The sequence below is a fragment of the Rattus rattus genome, chromosome 2 (genome assembly GCF_011064425.1).
Source record: "Rattus rattus isolate New Zealand chromosome 2, Rrattus_CSIRO_v1, whole genome shotgun sequence".
Lineage (NCBI taxonomy): Eukaryota > Metazoa > Chordata > Mammalia > Rodentia > Muridae > Rattus > Rattus rattus.
In genome coordinates, this window is record NC_046155.1 from 167613261 (window position 1) to 167634360 (window position 21100).

Genomic DNA, 21100 nt, shown 5'->3' on the forward strand with positions numbered 1-21100 from the left:
GTCTGGACAAGCAAAGGAACAAGGGTTGAGCGCCAAGACACCCGATGTGGGGCAGGAAAGAGCTGAGTACCTGACCCCATATTTTAGATAATGACGTCTCACTTTGAGTCCTACAGCTTAAAGTCTTGATTTTCAGAGGGGTTGTTATGCTTACACCCCTCCTCTATCTCCCACCCCAGCAGTGTAGCCCAATACCAGGCTGCCAGACTTCAGTCCCAATGACTCAGCAGATAGAGGAGGGGTCAGGCTGAGTCAGGGATGGCAAAAGGCTCCCAGTCTCCAGGGAATCGAAACTGGAATTACTCCTCCATGATCCAGTCCCAGCTGGCCTCCGAAAACCCCCGGCATGCCCCACCCCAACCCTCTCTTTTTGCGTTTGGTCCTAAAATTGGCTGGCTCAGGGATTTGTAAACTGGGCGGGAGGCAAGTTCTTGTGCCCCTCCTTCCCTTCTTTTCCCGTTGTCCTCGAGACTGTTTACAACAGACTGGAACCCTGGTTACAAGAGAGGAACCCAAGCGTCCGGGCTGAGCGTCCTCGTCACGGCTTCCAGGAAGCCCCCCTCCCCCGCCCTAAGCGAGTGAGTCACGGGCAAGCGGGAGGCCGCAACCGTGCCACAGCAGCCTACGGCCCGCCCTGCTCACGGGACCAGCCCAGGAAGGCCCCTTGGCCCCAGAAAGCGCTGCACCAGGGATTCCCCCCACACACACACACACACACGCGTGCGCGCGCGCGCACACACACACACACACACACACACACACACACACGCACGCACGCACGCACGCACACACACCCCTCTCCTATGAGGCAAGCCAGTGAGAAGCCTGGCAGAATCTCCCTATCTCGATACAAGTGCGCAACGCACCGTGCTAGAACTTCCCGGCATTGTAATTACACTCCTGGCAATGATAACCCCCATACACAAGAATAGTTTTTCACTGGAGATACCTTTGAAATAACACTTTTTACTTGGGTGTGGCAGCCATTTCTGTAATCCTAACACTACTTGGGTGGTGGAGACTGGAGGATCGCGAGTTCCAGGCCTGCTAAGGAGACCCGACCTAAAAACAAAACCCTTACAGATCTCGAGAGAGTTTAAAGTTTGGTTAAGACTGCTTGCACTACAAGAAACCCATTCAACGTTGAAGGTGGCCCATATTTTTAATAGAGGAGAGCTTCCTCCCTAATAAAAGACTCAAGCTGTTACAGCCTTAAGCTTCGGAAGCAAACCTCTTAATTTAAAATGCAGCTTGGGTAAATGGGCTCTATCCAGCCTTGCTAGACTTGGAAGGGCGCTGCTGAGCTAAGTAAAGTTCTGAGCGGTCCCTACCTGAGCCAACTGTCTTACAGGTTCTGTGCCTTCAGGTTTTAGTTTTTATTTCAACTTCCCTTTTCATCTTTCTGTAACCGGCTTCCTCACTGAGATTTGTGTCCCAGGCCCCTCTCCCTATTGTCTCCCCACTCTGTATAGGTCAGAACCAGGATCACAACCATATGCCAGTCTTTTGTTTCATGTGTATTCCTGGCTGTCCTGGAACTCGCTCTGTAAACCAGGCTGGCCTCGAACTCACAGAGATCCCTCTGCTTCTTCCTCCGAAGTGCTGAGATTAAAAGTTTGAGCCAACATCTGGGGCCTTTTTACTTTTTAAGACAAGAGTCTCACTAAGTTACCTAGGCTGCCCTAGGACCCACAATACAGTCGAGCCAGGCCTTGAAGTCCCAGACTCCTGCCTCAGCCTCCCCAAGTGACTGGAATCACAATCCCAAACCAGCGGGTCCAGTGTGAATGTCTCTCACTGTCTCTTTGTTTTTCTCTCAGCTTCTGGCCATCTCTGTCTCTTCCAGCTTGTCTCTCCCCGCCCCCGTCTGTCTCACACGCACACGCCCTCTCAGTCTCTGCCCTTGTCAATTGTCCCTAGAGCCCTGCCCCCACTTCTGCCCCAGTTCTCTTCCCGACTACCTTCAACCTCTGAAAACTAGTCAGACGCCCCGCTCCCATCACCACCAAATCTGTCGTACATAGCCCTCCCCACTACCCTCGTGGGAGAGGGCTGGGGAGAGCCAAGTTCAGGCACATTGTGCATGCTAACCAGCAGATGGGCGGAAGGGGCCTAGTACCAGGCCGGCCGGGCTACGCCGCGGGGGCGCGTCCGGGAAGCTCTCGTGGCCACGCCCCCGGGCCGCCCCATAAAAGGCGAAAGCTCCTGCGGCGGTCCCACAGCCTGACTTCTGCGAACCGACTGTCGGTCTCTTCTCCATGGCCATTCGCGCCACCATGGATCTCTCTGCCATCTACGAGGTGAGTACTGGTTAGACAGCACTCTCGGATCCCGGACGCACCAAACTTAGGCCCGGGACGCCTCCATTCCTTCTCAGACTAGCCCTAACTGGCTGGAAGTGAGAGAGGGAGCCCGTGAGCCGGGCGCCTCGGTCTAGATACCGGCGATCCCCTGGGGACGGAAAGCTGGCGCACTGCTGTCACTCGCGCAGGGCGGAAGCGGCCCCACACCTGTCTAGTACCCTTCGCTGCCCATGGCGCGGTTTGGCGGCCAGGCAGGTGTTAAAGTTGAGCGGGGAGTTGACATGGTCAGAGTTCTAGAGAGATCTGGCCTCCTGGGTCAGCTTTGGCCGGCTTCTCTAAGTTGTGAAACGAGCGCCCGATGGGCGGTCTTATCCGGGGAGGTCTAGAGGCCCAAAATTGGCGAGCAGCCGTGGTGCTTTGATTTGGGGGTACCCTCTCTCGATCCGTCGGGGATACTGGGCTCCCTAGATCCTTCTGGATTAGCTTCAGTCATTTGTTAACACCCAAACCTCTGTAGTCAGGTTCTCCCTGAAATTTGTGAGCCGGGTGGGGCTCAGGCCGAGAACCCACAAACCGGAATGGCAAGCTGGTGAAGTGCTTTACCACAGGGGCGGGGCGTCGTCACCTTACCTTTTCTGGTGGCCTAACCGAACCCTATTCCTCTTAGAGCCTTATGTCGATGAGCCATGACCTGTCACCCGACCACGGAGGAACTGAGTCCTCCGGAGGACTTTGGAACATAAACTCATCGGACTCCATCCCATCTGGGGTCACCTCTCGCCTGACTGGCCGCTCCACTAGCCTGGTGGAGGGCCGAAGCTGTGGCTGGGTACCCCCACCCCCTGGTTTCGCACCCTTGGCTCCCCGCCCGGGCCCTGAGCTGTCACCCTCACCTACTTCGCCTACTGCAACTCCCACCACCTCCTCTCGATACAAGACTGAGCTCTGTCGGACCTACTCAGAGAGCGGGCGTTGTCGCTATGGGGCCAAGTGCCAGTTTGCCCACGGCCCGGGTGAACTGCGCCAAGCCAATCGCCACCCCAAGTACAAAACGGAACTCTGCCACAAGTTCTACCTCCAGGGCCGCTGCCCCTACGGCTCTCGATGCCACTTCATCCACAACCCTACCGAGGACCTGGCTCTCCCTGGCCAGCCCCATGTGCTCCGACAAAGCATCAGCTTCTCAGGCTTGCCCTCAGGCCGCAGAACCTCGCCACCACCTCCAGGCTTCTCTGGCCCTTCCCTGTCCTCTTGCTCCTTTTCGCCTTCCAGCTCCCCACCACCGCCTGGGGACCTTCCACTTTCCCCTTCTGCCTTCTCTGCTGCCCCTGGGACCCCTGTGTCTCGAAGAGACCCTACCCCAGCCTGTTGTCCCTCCTGCCGAAGGTCTACTACCCCTAGCACCATCTGGGGGCCCTTGGGTGGTCTGGCTCGGAGCCCATCTGCACACTCTCTGGGATCCGACCCTGATGATTACGCCAGCAGCGGCAGCAGCCTGGGTGGGTCAGACTCGCCTGTCTTTGAGGCCGGGGTGTTTGGGCCTCCTCAGCCCCCTGCACCTCCAAGGCGTCTTCCCATCTTCAATCGCATCTCTGTCTCTGAGTGACAAGTGCCTGCCCAGTGTGGATCAGCTAGATCTCAAAGAAGAGGGAGGGAACTGCTCGTTGCTGTGGGGACCTGGGGGGACTCCTCTAAGTCCCTCCTCCTGGACATTCCAAGTTGCATTAACCCATTCCCCTGGTGCTGGGCTAGGGCAGGTCCCTAGTTTGCAAATTCAGTGTTTGGGTGGATCCGTTCCTAGGGTACCTGAGATGTAGCATGTTTGAGGGGTACAGTTGACAGTTGATCTTCCAGGTCTCAAGTCTTATGTTGTTTCTGAGATAGGGGATTATTACGGTACCCCAGGCTGGCTTTGAACTCAATATAATCCTGCCTTAGCCTTTTCCAAGTTCTGGGGTTACAGGTATGCACCAGCCCCTCGGAAACTCTGGTCTCCTGGAATCTTAAGTGCTGTGAAGAACCGGCTCCCACAATACTATCCTAATTTTTACTAGACCCCGAAGTTCAGTGTCCGGTGGTTGAAGCCTCTCCTGAGAATCCTGGTGCTCAAATTTCCCTCCCAAAGCAAATAGCCAAAGCCATTGCCAAATCCCTTTTCCCCCACGCCCCCGCCCCAACCAATGGACCCTTTATTTATGACGACTTTATTTATTGTAATAAGATTTTATAGTATTTATATATATTGGGTCGTCTACTCCGTTTTTCTTTTTGTAATGTTAAAACTGATACTGTATTAAGTATATACTATAATATATTAAGTAATATATTGTTACCGTACAAGTCTATTTTTGTGGGTTTTTTTGGAATTTTTAAATAAAATCTTGAGTGTGAACTGTGATGGAATTTGTTTTTTTCCGTGGTCCACAGCCTTGTGATGGTGGGTAAACTGACCTCCAGACCTTCCTGTGAGCAGTGCTGCCTAGGGGCGCTTACCTGGCAGGAAGTGACGTTAGCCCGGTTGTTCACCTGAGGAGGCGTGGCGGGATGAAGTCACCCAGAAGGAACAAGGAGAGCTAGTTCTCCTGGCTAAGGGGTGCTCCAGGCCTGTCCCTCCGGCTCTTGACCCAGCTCGGGCAGGGACAGGATGTTTCCGTCCCCACAGGGCCAAGGAAGGAGGGCGGGGTGGGGCGGGGCGGCGAGGACGGAATGTGCCGGAAGGCGAGCCCGGGCGGCCAGGGTCAGGGGTCACCCCAAAGCCGGCCCCTAGGGGACTCTGAACCCCGCGTAGACAGCCTGGGCGAGCTTGACAGAGGACTTATTTTAGTTTAACCTTTTTTTTTTTTTAAATAAGGTCGACCCTGGCTCACACTGTTCTGAACTCTCTGCAACCTCCTGCCTCAGCCTCTGAAATGCTAGGATAACAAGCGCAGGTCACCATGCCCAATTTTATCGTTTTAACGTGTAGTGTGTTAGTCAGGAATCGGGTCTCTTCCACAAAGTTGGTTGGTCTCGGGATCGAACTAGGTTTTATAACTTAGTAGCAAGCGCCTTTATATTTGCTGAGCCCTCTCAGCCGATTCTTTATGGATTTTGGTTTTTTGGAGGGCAGGGTGGGGAAGAAGGGAAGGCTGGGTTTCCCTCTGAACCCTGAGCAACTCCTGGCAATCCTCCTGCCTCAACCTTATGAATGTTTAGGATTATAGATATGAACCCTCCCGATTTGGAGCAGGGTCTTTAAAGAAGTGTGAAAATTCTAGGCTCCATTTGGAATCTCGGGCCCCGACACCAGGCAACTTGAGTGTCTCCAGACACCTAAAGAATCTTGGCCTTCTAGCATCTACAGACCCTGATCGGGCATTTCCGGAACTTCGTCTGGTTCAGCTCGCGGGGCGCAGGGGTAGGGCAGCCTCGTCGTCCGACCATACAAGGAAAAAGGCCGAGACCGCAGCCAGCCTAGGCTGGGCGGGCCGCACCCGGAAGCTGCCCGCGTCAGGGCCCGCGCCCCGCCCCTCTTCGTTTTCCTCCGCTTCCTCCCCTCCTCTCAGCCTCCTCCCTCTCATCCTTCCTCTTTTCTTCTCCCCAACTCCTCCCACCTATTGCTGTAGCTCCTCCCCGTTACCCCCTCTGTCTCATAGCCCCTAGGACTTTTGTTCCGTTTGTTTTTTAAGATGGTCTCCCTGTATGGTAGCCCTTCCTGCTAGGCCCTTTGCTTCCTCCCTTAACAGTATACCCGTAACCTCCCTCTTCCTCTCACCCTGCGTGTCTTTCACTCCATTCTACTGACCTTTGGTCTCCTCTCCCAGGAAACTGCCTCCCTTGCGAGAAAGAGCTCAGGCCCTGGTATGTAGAACAGGGTTGGGAGAGGGGAACAGAAACCCAGAAGTCCCCGAGGCACCAGGTAGGTAGAGGTAAGCAGCACTGGACATTGAGAGGAAGAAATGGATGGGCACTAGAAGAAAGGGATACACAGCTACCACCTCTGGCACTGGTCCCCTCAAAAAGTTTCTTGCTCTTTTGAGGAAGTAGCAAAGTACAGAGTACTTGTTCAACATCTGCCAAACCCTGGTGTATGACCTCTCCAGGTCCTCGACAGATGGTTCAGAGGTTGAGAATGAACCTGCTTCTTTTGCAAAGGACCCACATGACGGCTGACAACTCCAATTCCAGAGGATCCAGAGCCCTCTCCTGGCCTCTGGACACTAGGCATGCTATGACACCAACCCCTTAGACCTGCTTTAAAGACACAGCCAAGTCTACAAATCACTCCAGCCTCTAGGGCCCTCTCATCAAAAGCCCACTTGCTAGTACCCAGTTCTAAAAGTACCTATTCTCTCGTTCCTCCCTGTAGTCAGTTGCTCTGGGAAACTTGTTAGGACACCAGAGTTTAAAATCCTCACCACAGGTCAACAGACAGAGACACACACACACACACACACACACACACACACACACACACGAGTCCGTCCTGCCCCTGCCCCACAACCCCTCCCCTGCTCACTCCTCTCATCTGCTCCACTAACACACCCATCTTCAGCTTTAGAGTGTTATCTGGAACATCTCCCCGAGTTCCCATGGTTCCCTCCTCTCCTCCAGGTGTCTGTTCAAAGTAGATCTCCCCTGGGGCTGGAGAGAGAGATCAGCAGTTAAGAACACTCTGGTTTGATTCCCTGCACCACAAGGTTCCTAACCCTCTGAAACCGCAGTTCCAGGGGACCTGCCGCCCTCCTCCAGTCTCTTTGGGCACCAGCATGCACGTGGTGCAGAGACACACTTGGGAGCCAAACACCCCATATACATAAAATAAAAACTAAGATCCCCAGCCATGATGATCTTCATCTACCTGCTCCGTATTTATCAGTACCTAATCTAAAGATATACTTACACTCCCAGATGGTGACAGAACCAGGAGTTTAGGCCAGTCTGGGTAACATAGTGAACGTCAAACTTAAAAATGTACTTAATTTGTAGACTTTTAGCAATCAGACTCCACGGTTAAAAGGTCAAGTCCTTGGGCTTGGGGATTTAGCTCAGTGGTAGAGCGCTTGCCTAGAAAGCGCAAGGCCCTGAGTTTGGTCCCCAGCTCCGAAAAAAAGAAAAAAAAAGAAAGAAAAAAGGTCAAGTCCTCAGAGACAGAAGGAACGGTACCTAGTGAATGTTCAGTGTATATGTTGAAAAAAAATTGGTTAAGAAACCTCAAGAAGAAAAATATACAAAAAGAGCCTGTTGTAACCATCCATCCATCCATCCCTAGGATCTGAGATTGAGGTTCCATTTGACGCTCAGGCCATTTTAATGAGAGACGTTATTGCCCCCTGGCGACCAGAATAGAAACTGCAACTTTGGTACTGTTCCACCAAACATTGCAAAAAATTCACAAGGAAATGTTCATTCTTCAAAAATTCTGTAGTTGTAGTGACGCACGCCTTTAATCCCAGTACTCGGGAGGCAGAGGCAGGCGCATCTCTGTGAGTTCGAGGCCAGCCTGGTCTAACATAGTGATTTCCTGACCAGCGAGAGCTACATGGTGAGACCCTGTCTCAAACAAGCCAAACCGTTTGATTGAATTTTGATGAAAATGTCTAAACTGATGAGAGAACACAAAAATAGCAGGGTAGATATAAGGGGGGGAAAAAGGAAGTGCTCCAGGTGAGGATCGAACTCACAACCTCGGCATCGCTTCGCCTAGCACTGACGTATAAGTACCGCGCGCTAACCGATTGCGCCACTGGAGCTCCGGCCGCACCCTCGCGCCACAAAGTCCTTCAGTCAGTTGTAGTCGCGCGACTTTGTTGAATGGTTCGGCATAACATTGCATATGCAAATATAAAGCCCGCCGACCGACCAATAAGAACGAGAGAGTGAGATTATTCCAGATTCTCACGCCTCTTGGGCCTTGCTGTAAAAGGTAAAAAGTCCTCGGGGCTCTAGACTCTTGGAATGTGGGCGGTGACTTGCTGTTGGGCCCGCCTGCAGTTTGCGATTATTCCGAGTAGGGGGCGAGGATTTTTTTTAAAGCCTTTGCAGGAGGGCGTGCCGGAAGGCAGCCCCTCCCCCCAGCGGGCGGGAACAGGATGTGAGCCGCAGCGGCGGCCGCCCCCCGCCCCACATCTGGGACCCGACTCTCCCCGCCCCATATGCGGCGTCGCCGCCGCCCCCAGAGCCCCAGGACACTCATTCGGGAGCCCGAGGCGTCCATAGTGTCGGACCCAGGCGTCCGGGACCTCTGTCCCGCGTCTTAAGAGACCCGCAAGTCCTGGCTCCCGCGCAGAGTCCGGGACCTGATGCCCAGCGCCCCCTTCTGGAGGAGGCGGGGGCTCGGGAAGTCAGCCCCGAGGCTGGAGGCCGGTCCCGCGCCCGGCTTCGAAGACCGTAGGATTTGTGGCCGTGCATCCCTGCCATGGGGTCCCAACTCTGAGTCCGAGACCCCCTCCTGGAGCCACTTGGGGACAGGATCTCGCGCCTCGACTTAGGGCTGCAACATCCATCACCTCCAGGAGACCGAGAGTTAGCCAGTCCTTGCGGTCCCTCCCGGAGGTGACTTCATCCCAGCCCCTCGGGTTCTGGAAACTCTGGAGTCCCGGTGCCCCCCGACAACACACAGCCCTACCTAGAAGACTGAGGAATTTGGGTCCCCAGCGCCCTGTTCTGAGACTCGAGTAGAGGGTTGCAGCATCTTCTAATTAGAACACCGAGACTTCGGACTCCGGATCCCAACTCTCCCCGGATTCTGGAGTCCAAGAACCCCAAGTTCACGACCTTAAGCCTGGGTTGTGAGCCTCCCCCGGGACCGCGCGTTACCGTGCAGACGCGCGGGACTCCCGACCTCAAGGCCCGTGGCTCCCCGGGAGGTGAGGGGAGCGAGGGGCCGGGGGCTGGGGGAGGGGGCGGCGCCGAAGCGGAACAATGAGGGGGCGTGCCGGTGGGGGGTAGTGGAGGCGCCGGCTGGAGTTAGGGGCTGCAACTGCACAGGGAAGGATCCAACAGTGGGGACCGCGGTTGGGGCGCCGAGGGACCGGCTGGAGCTGGGTGGAGGACTCGGGGCCAGCGCCCCAGCGCGCCGTCCTGGGCGGGGTAAGGAACCGTCTGTAGGACCCTGGCATCCGGTCCCCCAGCCTCCGCCCTCCCCTGGGACCCCGCGGCCTCTCCCGCCCACGGTTTTTCCCAGCCCTGCCCCTCGCCCTCGGCTTCAGCCTGAGCCTGAGAGTTCCCAGGATCCCTGAGCCTTGGGAAGGGGGGGGCCCCCAGACAGATGGGACTTGCAGAGTCAGGCACTTTTGCTGTCTTCGTTCTTTGTCTCAACCTTTTCCCATCTTTAGCTTGTCTTCTCAGCCCCTTCTTTCTGTCACTTTGTATCTTCTCGGAGCCCCTCCTTAGGATTTAGATCAACTTCCAATAACCTATCTGTGAGTTGGAGCGGCCTGGAGACCAGTGAAGTCTAGTTCCCAAGAAGTGCGTCTCTTTGTAGGTCCGAGTTGTGCCCCTCAGCCATGCCAGAGGGAGCCCGGGGACTCAGCCTGTCCAAACCCAGCCTTAGGCTGGGGTGTGGTCACCAAGGTGAAGTTTGCGACTGCGCAGCTGTGAGTGATACTCCAACAGGTGAGCGGCCCAGACAGGTGGAGCCTGTGGGCATTTGTCCCTTCCCTCAGGACAATGAGCATCCCTCTGTGGCTCACCTAGTGCTGAGCATGGCCAAGAAAGCCCAGCCCTGTCACCACGGAGGAGACTGCTAAGCTGAGAAGTCAGGAGAAAGGAGTTGGACACAAAGAAGAATTCTGCATGCAGGGAACAGTATGTGCAAAGGCCCACTGCTGCACCTTTAAATAATTGGACAAAGTTGAGTGTGAAGGGTGGGGGCTGTTAGAGAGGTGTGGAAAGGGAACTAGGTGAGGGGATTAGATGGGGCCGTGTGGATCTGAGGAGTTTGGACTTGAACGTAAAGGTCCTGTGCTTATGGGAGTGACAAGGTCAGTTGGACAGATTCATAGTGATAGCTGTGTGGTTGATGAAGGAGGTGAAAAAGCAGTGAAGATCTAAGCCCCAGAGAGGAAAGAACCCTGATAGGTACAGGATCAGACTGGACAAATTATAGTAGAGCAGAGACCCGTGGGAACTGTCAGCCAAGTGGGGGTGACTATGGGATCCATAAGACTGTGTCTGGGAAGCCCTAACCTTGCTCCCTTCCTCAGCAGCTCCTGCAGCCCCCAACATGGCTTCTCCAAGGGGCTCTGGCAGCTCCACCTCTTTGAGCACCGTGGGCTCTGAAGGGGACCCATCTCCAGCCTGCTCAGCCTCCAGGCCAGAGCCCCTGCCAGAGCCCCCCATACGCCTGCACCTGTCACCAGTGGGGATCCAGGGGTCAGTGAAACTGTCCATGCTGGAACGGGTGGCCAGGGAGATTGTGGAGACAGAGCGGGCATATGTCCGGGACCTTCGCAGCATCGTGGAGGTGAGGTGGGCAGGCACCTGAAGACAGTGGCAACCCAGGCCAGGCCCTTGGCCTCTGTAACCCCTGTCATTCCCACAGGATTACCTGGGCCCTCTGATGGATGGCAGGGCCCTAGGGCTGAACGTGGAGCAGGTGGGCACTCTGTTTGCAAACATCGAGGACATCTATGAGTTTAGCAGGTAAGGGGCAGGGTGGGCACTGCCAGGGGACTGGCTGCTGTGCCAGGGGAGGGACTGTGTCCTAACACAAGCCTGAGTGCCTCTTAGTGGCCTTGTGTAGGCTGGCATGTGAGGTGTAATATTGGGCATGATGGGGACAGTGAGGACTCAAGATGGGAAGAAGGATAGAACTTACAGGAACCATGTTAGGTTCTCAGACCTTGAGTCCTGTGGGGTCTGAGCATCCAGTCCCAGATTTACCACAGCAGTTCCATGGGCCTAGGACACCCTCAGGTCTGAACAAACCTAGTTGGTTGCTTGCCCTAGTGAAGAAGACACGAGGGCCCAAGTGTAGCCTCTCACAATCCCAAGAGAATCTTTTTTCACAGGGAATGGGGGTTTCAAGACATGGTTTCTCTGTGTAGCCCTGGCTGGCCTCGAACTCAGAGATCTGCCTGCCTCTGCCTCCTGTGTGCTGGGATCAAAAGTGTGCACCACCACTGCCCCGCAAAAAAGAAGCTTTTGTGATTTGTTTTATTATTTGAGGTAAACAGGGCCTCATAGAACTAGGCCGGCTTGGAACTTGCTAGGTTGCTGAAGACGACCTTGACTCAGTCCCCTGCCTTTATTTCCCTCCCAAGTGCTGGAATTACCGGCATGCACGACCACACCTACGGTCTCCTGGTGTGGTTCAAGCTGGCCTCGAAATTGAGATCTTCCTGCCTCAGCATCCAGAGCTGTGTCTTCAGTTTCTCTCTTATGTTGTTGTTGTTGTAAGACTAGAATCTCACTCAGTAGCCCACACTGGTATTGAACCCTCCATCCCATTTCCTTGCCTCCCAAGTAGCTGAGGTTACAAGGTAGTGCCACCACTCCCTGGCTTACAACATAGTCTAAGATGTCTAAGATGCCGGGCATCACCAACACCCCCCGTCCCAGGCCTGTGGTGTCACTCCCTAGGTCATGGCATGCCAGCCACGACGGGGTTAACAGGTTGAATAATATGAATCCGGGCAAAGACAGTGGGCTGAGGCTGCTTCCTACCTGTCTGTCGCTCTCTGGAGTCTTGTCGTGGGACAAGGAGGCAGGCAAGTTCTTTATCCCCCCCCTCCCCCACAGTGAGCTCCTGGAGGACTTGGAGGGCTGCAGCAGTGCAGGGGGCATCGCCGAGTGCTTCGTGCAAAGGGTGAGTATGAACCAGCCTCTGAGGACAGCTCGAGGCCAGGGAATTGCCGGGCTGGGATTCATGGGGGCCATGGGAATCTGACTCGAGTGCCCCCACAGAGCGAAGATTTTGACATCTACACATTGTACTGCATGAACTACCCGAGGTGAGGCAGAGAAAGTCCCTGCTTGACCCCAGGGTATTCCCATGAGCCAATGTGCCAAGCCACTATCCTCCACCCACTACCTCCTCCCCCCAACCCCGTGCCCAGGGGCAGCCCCTTCTAGACCTTGTTAGTCACTTATCTCCTTTTAATGCCCTGACCTGATCATCCCCAAACCTGGCCACCTGCTCCCAGCCCTGCCTGCTGGAGCACCAGCCACCACTGATCTGTGCTGTGCCCCCAGCTCCCTGGCCCTGCTCCGAGAGCTGTCACTGTCCCCGCCAGCCACTGTGTGGCTGCAGGAGCGTCAGGCCCAGCTCCGTCACTCCCTGCCTCTGCAGAGCTTCTTGCTGAAGCCTGTTCAGCGCATCCTGAAGTACCATCTCCTGCTGCAGGTCAGCTGTGCCCTTGAGGCCTGGCTTGTGGAGAGGGGGCCTGGTTGGGTCTAACAGCCACCCCTGGGACCCTGACTCTCTGTGGTCTGCCCTTCCCCTTCATGTTGCTCCGCCTCCCGTCTCACTCTAATCTTCTTTTTCTCCTCCATCCTGTCTGCCCCGCTGGGTGACTGGCAGGAACTGGGCAAGCACTGGGCAGAAGGCCCAGACACCGGAGGGCGAGAGATGGTGGAGGAAGCCATCGTGTCCATGACTGCAGTGGCCTGGTACATCAATGACATGAAGCGCAAGCAAGAGCATGCAGCACGCCTGCAGGTGCCCCCCGGGGTGGGCGGGGCCGCCTGAACTGGGGACCGAGCCATGGGGACATTGCTCAGTGTGTCCCCGTCACTAACACCTCTCTTTTGGCTTCTATATGTGTGCCACCAACCCGGGCCTGTCTCCGTGCCCCGTGTGGTCCCAGCAGGAAGTGCAGCGGCGGCTGGGTGGCTGGACTGGCCCGGAGCTCAGTGCCTTTGGAGAGCTGGTCCTGGAAGGCACCTTCCGTGGGGGAGGCGGGGGAGGCCCAAGGCTTCGTGGGGGTGAGCGCCTGCTCTTCCTGTTCTCCCGGATGCTGCTGGTAGCCAAGCGTCGGGGGCCTGAATACACCTACAAGGGTCACATCTTTGTGAGTATGGGGTGGGGTCTGGGTCAGACAGTTGCAACCAACATGTCTTCAGCTGAATACCCAAAGGGGACAGACTGGCTTCCAGGGACCATATTTAGCTTAGCTGGGCCCAGTGGCATTTGACCTTTGATTCCAGTTACTGGGAATGCTGAGACAAGAGGATCAAAAGTTCAAGGCTAGCCTGGGCTCCAGAGGTTCAAGACCAGTCCCTGGCAGCTTGATGAGAAACAGGAAAGGCTAGATGATGTAGCTCACACCTGAAGACCAAGCATTGGAGGTCAGGGGAGAGGGGACCTGAAGCAGAAGCCTAAGGCCAGTGAGACCGGCAGGAAGGCTCAAGGTCAGCATAGGTTACATCATGAGATCCTATCTCAGGAGGGACACGCTGATCTCCGTGTTCTAGGGTAGCTAGGACTACAGAGTGAGCCTGACCTTGTCTCAAAACAACCAAACCGGGGTTGGGGATTTAGTTCAGTGGTAGAGCGCTTGCCTAGCAAGTGCAAGGCCCTGGGTTCGATCCCCAGCTCCGAAAAAAAGAAAAACAAACAAACAAAAAGAAAAAACCAACCAAACCAAAAAGGCAACAGTGTGGCTACAGGGCCCAGTGCAGAAAGATGCCACAGACTTGTCCTCTGACCTCCCCTGGCACCGTGGTGATGTGTCTTATTACCCCATACACAAGTAAATGTAAAAATAAAAGTGTGAGGGCTAGAGAGAGAGCTCTTACAGAGGATCTGGATTTGATCGTCGTGTATCAGGCTGCTCAAGACCACTGAACTCCAGCTAGAGGGGTCCAAAGCCTCTGGCTACCAAGGGCACATGGAGTCACATGCACATAGCCTGTCCCCCAGGTTTGTTTGTTTTTGAGACATGGTCTCATTATACAGCTGTGCATGGCCTCTGGCACACAGAGACCTCTGCAAGGACTTGTAGGGTGTAAAAAGCAAAAGCAGTAAGTCCACCCTCCCGAGTGAAGGGCAGACTGAACCAAGTGGCCATGGCCCACACTTTATTTTATTTGTGTGTGTGTGAGGAAGGGGTGGTGGGGAAAGCTCTCACGGTTCAGTTCTGTCCTACCCCCTGTGGAAACTGGGGACCAAACTCTAGACTTCAGGAGGCACACAAGTGCTTCTGCCCCGACTAAGCCCTTCCTACAGCCCTCTTTATGAGCCTAGCTGCCTGGAACTTGCTACGTGGGCCATGTTGACTTCAAACTTGCTTTAATTCTCCTGCCTCAGATTCCCAGTGCTAGGACTACAGGTGTGTGCCATCATATTTGCCAGCAATTTTTTTTTTTCATGAATTAAAAAAACAGGAGGCATGGGCTAGCAAGGTGGTTCAATGGTTAGAATGCTTGCCTTACATGAATAGAACACCATATTCCATCCCCAACCCAGAATAAACCAGTTGTGACAGTGCATGCCTGTAATCCCAGTAAAGACAACAGGATTGGGAGTTCATAGTCACCATGGTCTACACAAGCTCAAGATCCCAGTTCAATAAAAAAGGGGGTAGGGGAAACCAGGCATGAGTGACCCGTGCCTGTAACCCAGCCTTGGAAAAGCTAAGACAGGAGAACTAGTACTTTGAGGCCACCCTGGGCTACATAGTGAGACTCAGACTTTTTGAAAATGTAGGGGCTTGGTGGTGATGGCACACATCTTTAATCCCAACACTTGAGACAGGTGGATCTCTGTGAGTTAGAGGCCAGACTGGCCTGCCTAGCTTGTTTTAGGACAGCCAGGGCTACACAAAGAAAACCTACCTCAAAAAACAGAAACAAGGGGCTGGAGAGATGGCTCAGTGGTTAAGAGCACTGACTACTCTTCCAGAGGTCCTGAGTTCAAATCCCAGCAACCACATGGTGGCACACAACCATCTGAAATCTGGTGCCTTCTGGGGTGTCTGAACAGTGTACTAAAAAAAAGAAAAGAAAAGAAAGAAAGAAAAAGAAAAAAAAACAAGAAATTGCAATTGTTCACAGAAATGTTTGATCAGGAATATCTTAAAGGTAGAATTGGAAATCATTTAAAAATTCAAGAAAAGCCCAGAGGGGTGTGGAAAGTTTCTTCATGGGGGTCAGGAAGAGGAGGGAGTATATATATATTCAAGAGTGTAGGGAGGAATCTGGTGAGGGAGTGAACAGAGCCCAGCCCGACGGGTTAAGAGGCAAAACAGCCTGTGGGGAGCTTCTTCGTAGCAGATGGGAACCCTGAATTTTCTGAAGCGTGTCTGGTACCAGGGTGCCCTCAGCATCCCACCCTCTCTGCTCTCCTCAGTGTTGTAACCTGAGCGTAAGCGAGACTCCTCGAGATCCCCTAGGATTTAAGGTGTCAGACCTGACCATCCCCAAGCACAGACACCTGTTTCAGGTATGCAAAGGTTGGGCTGGGCTGACACCCATTCCCTCTCCAGCTCAGAGCCCAGCCTCCCTCACCTCCACCTACCTCACGCCCAGGCCAAGAACCAAGAAGAGAAGCGGTTGTGGATCCACTGTCTCCAGCGCCTCTTCTTCGAGAACCACCCGGCTTCCATCCCTGCCAAGGTATGGGCCTGTCTAACAAGCGACCTTGAGAGCTGGAGCCCAGTCTCTACGGCAGATTCCCTGAGTAACATGGGTGGGACCCTCGTGCTACCTAATGGCTAAGCCTGCAGAGTTCTGCTTTCTGGCTTGAGAATCCAGCACATTCTTGCTTTGTGATCTTGGGCAACAGGATCACCAGCCTTCGGTTTCCTTACCTGGGGGGACAGTAACACTCCACCGTAGGGCTGTGGCGAGGACTGACGGTCATCAGCCAGGCACCAGAAGCAGCCGTTTGTTCCTGGGAATGGTTGGTTCTCAGGATCTGCCCTCCCAGTCCTATCCCTCCAACACCTCTCCATCTCCCTGTCTTTCAGGCAAAGCAAGTTCTCTTGGAAAACAGCCTGCACTGTGAGTCTAGGGGCCTGGGCTGGCTGTGGTCCTATGCCAAAAGAGGAGATGCTTCCAAGAAAGTAGACAGTCCCCCAACTCTCGCCATAGGTGCCCCCAAAAGCAAACACATCCCAGAACCCCCAACATCCCCTCTGGACTCTCCCCGACCTCGAGATGCTCGAAGTTTTACCCCCAGCAGAAGGAACCCAGGTAGTTGAAATAGAATGTGGGTTCAGGTTCCCAGCACGTCCCAAGGCTGAAGGGCTGGGCTCACACTGAACTCTGACCATCTCTCCCACAGCTCCATCTCCAAGACTTTCTGGCAGTCGCCGTGGCCGCAGGCAGTCTGGTGAGTGCCCACTCCTCAAAGGGGTCCCAGGAATGCCAGGGAGCCTGGCCTCCTGATATCCTTTTTCCTTCCCCCTAGAGCCACCAAAGGACCCTTATGTCATTCTTCCCCAGAACGGTTAGTAACTGGTCTGTGTCTGTCAGTCTGTCCTGGTCTCTTTCTAGGGATGTCTGGGAAGGGTGGGAAGGGAAGAAGGGGGCAGCTGATGGGTTACCGGGAATAATTTACTCCTGTGTCTTGTTCTTGTCTCCTCTTTACTTCTCCATCCCCAGATAAGCCTCAAGTCAAGGTAAGAAATGCCCGCCAGGGTCTGGGTACCTAAATCCCTAGCTCTGATGGAAAAGGAAATTCTACACCCCTGGCTCAAAATAAGCATGGGTTAAAGGCTTGGGGACATAGCAAAGTGTGTCTGTGCTTGCTCAGTCTGCACAGAACTCTGGGGTTGAGCCCTTAGCAGCACATAAACCTAGATGTGCTGGCACAAGCCGGAAAGCCCAGCAGGTGGGAGGCAGAGGCAGGAGGACTTGGAGGTCAAAGTTATCCTTGACTACAGGCGAGCTTGACTAAATGAGACTCTCAAAAAGGGGGGGAAAGAAAAAAATAAGGCCTTGAGCCAGGTGTCCTGGCAGATGGCTGCAGTTCCCACTACATTGGAAACTGGAACAAGAGGATCAAGCTGCACAGGCAAGTTCTCTGGCTCAAGATAGAAAAGGGGAAGGCAGAGCTCTGACAAGTAAGAGGCCAGCCTGGTCTACAGAGTGAGTTCCAGGAAGGCCAGGGCTACATAGAGAAATCCTGTCTCTAAAACAAACAAGTGAAAGTAAATAAAAAACCAAAGGACTAGCAGGTCAGGTATGATGTGGTACCACAGGTCTCAAATCCTAGTTGGGAGGCAAAGGCGAGGAGATCTCTGTGAGTTTGGGGCTAGCCTGGTCTACATACTGAGTTCTAGGCCAGCTCAGGCTCTATAGTGAGACCCTGTCTCTGAAAAGGGAAGGAGGGCAGTTTGAGGGGGGCAGAATAATACTCGGAGGTAGAATATCCGGTCCCTGAGTTCCAACCCCAGCAACATAACTGGAAGAGGGATGCAGGGGGTGGGAGGGAGGAACTAGACTGCCTTGGTGAAAAGGTAAGAGGATTAGAAGTTCCAGACCACCCTAGGCTACATAAGACCCTGTTCCCAAAAAAAAGGGGGTGAGGAGGTGGAGGGGTCATCTTTGACTTCCCCAATGTGCAAGAGGAGGGGCTGGGAACGTGGGGCACAGGGCACTCCTGGCCCTTGCTTTCTATGCCTTTCCTCCTCACAGCATGCTGGCAGTGAAGGTGAACTCCATCCCCCGTCTGAGTTGCAGCCACCAGTATCTGCTCCTGGCCCCCCTGAAGACCTGGAGGATGCTGGGCCCCCCACATTGGACCCGTCGGGGACGTCCATAACTGAGGAAATTCTAGAACTGCTGAACCAGAGAGGCCTCAGGGACTCGGGGGTGAGCTGAAATCGCCATCATATTTGAAGCACTTGGGCAGGCAGAGACCACAGCCCCGGTCAGCCCACCCCGTCTCCCTGATTTCTTGGCTTTTCTTTGTGTACCCACTACAGCCAGCCACCCACGACATTCCCAAGTTCCCCAGAGACTCCAGGGTGCCCGTTGAAAGTGAAACCCTCCCGTTCCAAGCTCTGCCCAGCCGAGAGTCTTCGGAAGAGGAGGAGGATGAAGAGCTGGAGAAAGATGAACGGGAGCCTTCCCCGCTCCATGTCTTAGAGGGGCTGGAAGGTTCCGGTGCAGCTGAAGTTCCCTGCATTCCCAGCCTTCCGAAGATTCCCAGTGACATGCCCGACCTTCCAGAAATTCCCGAGGCTCCCTGCCCTCCAAGTCTCTCTGACATCCCTGGTGTTTTTGAGGTGCCCTGCCTTTCACCCATGTCCAGTGTGCCTGACATTCCCAGCTTGGCCAACACCCCTTCCTTCCCCTGTGGCTCCTGGCTCCCTGGACCCCTGCAGGAGGCAGCCCAGTCTCAAGCCACCAGGAGGGAACTGTTGACTGGGAGCAACCTGGGAAGACTGAGTGAGCCACCCTCAGAAAGCAGAGCCGGGCAGGAGGAAGACACAGAAGGCGTGTCCTTCCCAGCTGTGCAGACCCAGGATGGCACCCCAGTCCAAGGATTCCCGGAAGAACTGGAATACCGCTCCTGTTCAGAAATCCGGAGTGCCTGGCAAGCACTGGAGCAGGGGCAGCTGGCCCGGCCTGGCTTCCCAGAACCTCTGCTGATCCTGGAGGACTCTGATCTTAGTGGAGGCAGCACCAGTGGGAAGACAGGAATGCCACATTCAGAGCGGTCAGCGTCACGGGTGCGAGAGTTGGCTCGGCTCTACAGCGAGCGGATCCAGCAGATGCAGCGAGCTGAGACTAGGGCATCCACCAATGCACCCCGCCGCAGACCTCGAGTCCTGGCCCAACCCCAGCCATGCCCTTGCCCACCCCAGGAAGAGGCTGAACCAGGTGACAAACTTTTTTCCCCTTATGGTGCTAGGGCCTGGGGCCACTATCACATTCTAGGCAGGGGCTCTACCACTGAGCCCCACCCCCAGCCCTTCACTGGGGGATTCTAGGCAGGGGCTCTACCACTGAGCCACGCCCCCAGCCCCTCACTGGGGGATTCTAGGCAGAGGCTCTACCACTGAGCCACACCCCCGGCCCCTCCCTCACTGGGGGGATTCTAGGCAGGGGCTCTACCACTGAGCCACACCCCCAGCCCCTCCCTCACTGGGCACAGGAGCTCTACCACTGAGCCACGCCCCTAATCACTCATTGAGGGATTCTAGGCAGGGGCTCTACTATATCCTTAGCTCTTGTCCTTTTTTTTCTTTGTACAGGGGCCCTGCCTGCATTTGGACATGTGCTTGTATGTGAGCTGGCCTTCCCACTGAACTGTGCCCAGGAGTCTGTCCCTCTGGGCCCTGCTGCTCTGGTTCAAGCTGCCACACCTTTGTGTACACAAGGAGATGACCTGAGTGGCCAGAGTCTGACTGTTTCAGATTTGCCCAAGCAAGGCCATCTGAGTAATAACTGCATTCCACCTCCTGTCCCTTTGCCTGGGCAAAGCAACTTCCAGAGCCTCCAGGGTCCATCTGCATCCCTTTTGCCCAAGCAAGACCCTCCAGATGTTCAGCTCCCAACTGCCTCAACCCTGCCTGATACAGGCCAGCTGCAAGTTCCAGCTGCCGCTCCTTCAACTGAGCGTAGAAACTATGTGGAGATCCAGGTTCAGTCCACCACCACTTCCCTTCCTGGCCAAGAGTGTCCGGCAGACTTTCAGATGCCAACCACTGCGGCATTGCCCAGGCAAGAAGGTCATGAAGACAGCCGAAGCCCAAACAATGCTCCAGGAGCCGAGCGAAGAGATGTCGGCGTCGATCAGGGCCCCACTGCTGTTGATGGCCAAGCTGTCAGCCCTCTGCCAGCGTGCACAAGCAGCCCTGACCATCAGATCCCAGCCACCCCGCTGCCATTGTCACCTGACGTCCCAGACATGGAGGGTGCTGGTGCCTTACCTCTGCCCGCACAGCAAGGTCATCCAGACTGCTGCGTCCCATGCAACCCTCTACCATCTCTGCCCCAAGACGTTCAGACGCCAACCGCCATCCCCATGTCCCAGCCTCAAGGCCTTACAGACGTCAGGGCCAAAGTGCCCCCGTCTTTCCCCACACAGGAGGAAGCTCCAGCGTTTCTGGGTCCAGAGCCCAGCCTCACAGACACCCCAGCTCCCAGACTCTTACCTTCACCAGGCCAACAGAACACCACAGATGGCCATGTTTCAACAGCTGCCGTGCCTTGCCCTGAACAAGGATGCCCTCAAGATCTTCAAGGCCTAGTGACTTCCCCGGTCCAGACGACCGTGGAGTTATCCAAACCAAGGGGTTTAGTCTCTCGGGTTGCCACGTCAGAGTCTCTGGACTTGACCCCGCCACATAGCCCCTCGCTCTCCACTCGCCAGCTCCTGGGCCCCAGCGCAGCTGCCCTCTCAAGGTACCTGGCAGCTTCGTACATCAGCCAGAGCTTGGCTCGGCGCCAGGGCCCTGGGGGAGAGGGCATGGCAGCCTCCCAGGGTCACTGGTCCTCCTCTGCCCCCACATCACGGGCACCTTCACCCCCACCTCAGCCCCAGCCCCCAGCTCCTCCAGCCAGGAGGCTCAGCTATGCGACCACAGTGAGCATTCAGGTAGGAGGTGGTGGGCGGCTACGACCAGCTAGAGCTCAGGTCCGACTAAACCACCCTGCTCTCTTGGCAGCCCCCCACCCAGGAGCCTGCGGGCCTTCCCCAGGCCCAGGAGGCTCCTGATGCTACTTTTCATATGTAAGCCTGGACACTGGCTTCAAGAACATTCACCAGGTGCCCACCCATCCCTATGACATCCAGAGTCTGGACATGGGTCCAGAAGTGGCTGTAGCTTTCTAGCTCCAGGAATCTGCCCACAGATGGCCCTCCTGAGGGCGTGGTTATTTTGTTAATTAATTTTATAAAATGCTGTGGTTTTGCCTTT

General features: G+C 55.1%; 2 protein-coding genes and 1 non-coding gene across 3 annotated transcripts; 2 read left to right on the plus strand and 1 right to left on the minus strand.

The window, feature by feature from the left end:
- The first annotated feature begins 2192 nt into the window (after positions 1-2192).
- On the plus strand, positions 2193-4701 carry Zfp36 (ZFP36 ring finger protein). Its single transcript, XM_032894065.1, has 2 exons — positions 2193-2300; positions 2971-4701. The coding sequence occupies exons 1-2, from the start codon at positions 2259-2261 to the stop codon at positions 3907-3909; spliced, it is 981 nt and encodes a 326-aa protein (XP_032749956.1). The 5' UTR covers positions 2193-2258; the 3' UTR covers positions 3910-4701.
- Positions 4702-7941: 3240 nt separating this feature from the next.
- Trnai-uau lies at positions 7942-8035 on the minus strand. Its single transcript has 2 exons — positions 7998-8035; positions 7942-7977 (listed from the first exon to the last, which is right to left on the minus strand). It is a non-coding gene; the product is annotated as a tRNA-Ile (tRNA).
- Positions 8036-8462: 427 nt separating this feature from the next.
- On the plus strand, positions 8463-21100 carry Plekhg2 (pleckstrin homology and RhoGEF domain containing G2). Its single transcript, XM_032894067.1, is given in 18 exon segments — positions 8463-9151; positions 9769-9899; positions 10490-10749; positions 10828-10928; positions 12027-12093; positions 12192-12238; positions 12480-12630; positions 12808-12945; positions 13097-13297; positions 15577-15669; positions 15756-15842; positions 16196-16229; positions 16320-16421; positions 16513-16677; positions 16833-16849; positions 17868-18044; positions 18158-19058; positions 19433-21100. Coding segments are annotated over 17 exon segments (4116 nt in total). The 5' UTR covers positions 8463-9151; positions 9769-9790; the 3' UTR covers positions 20899-21100.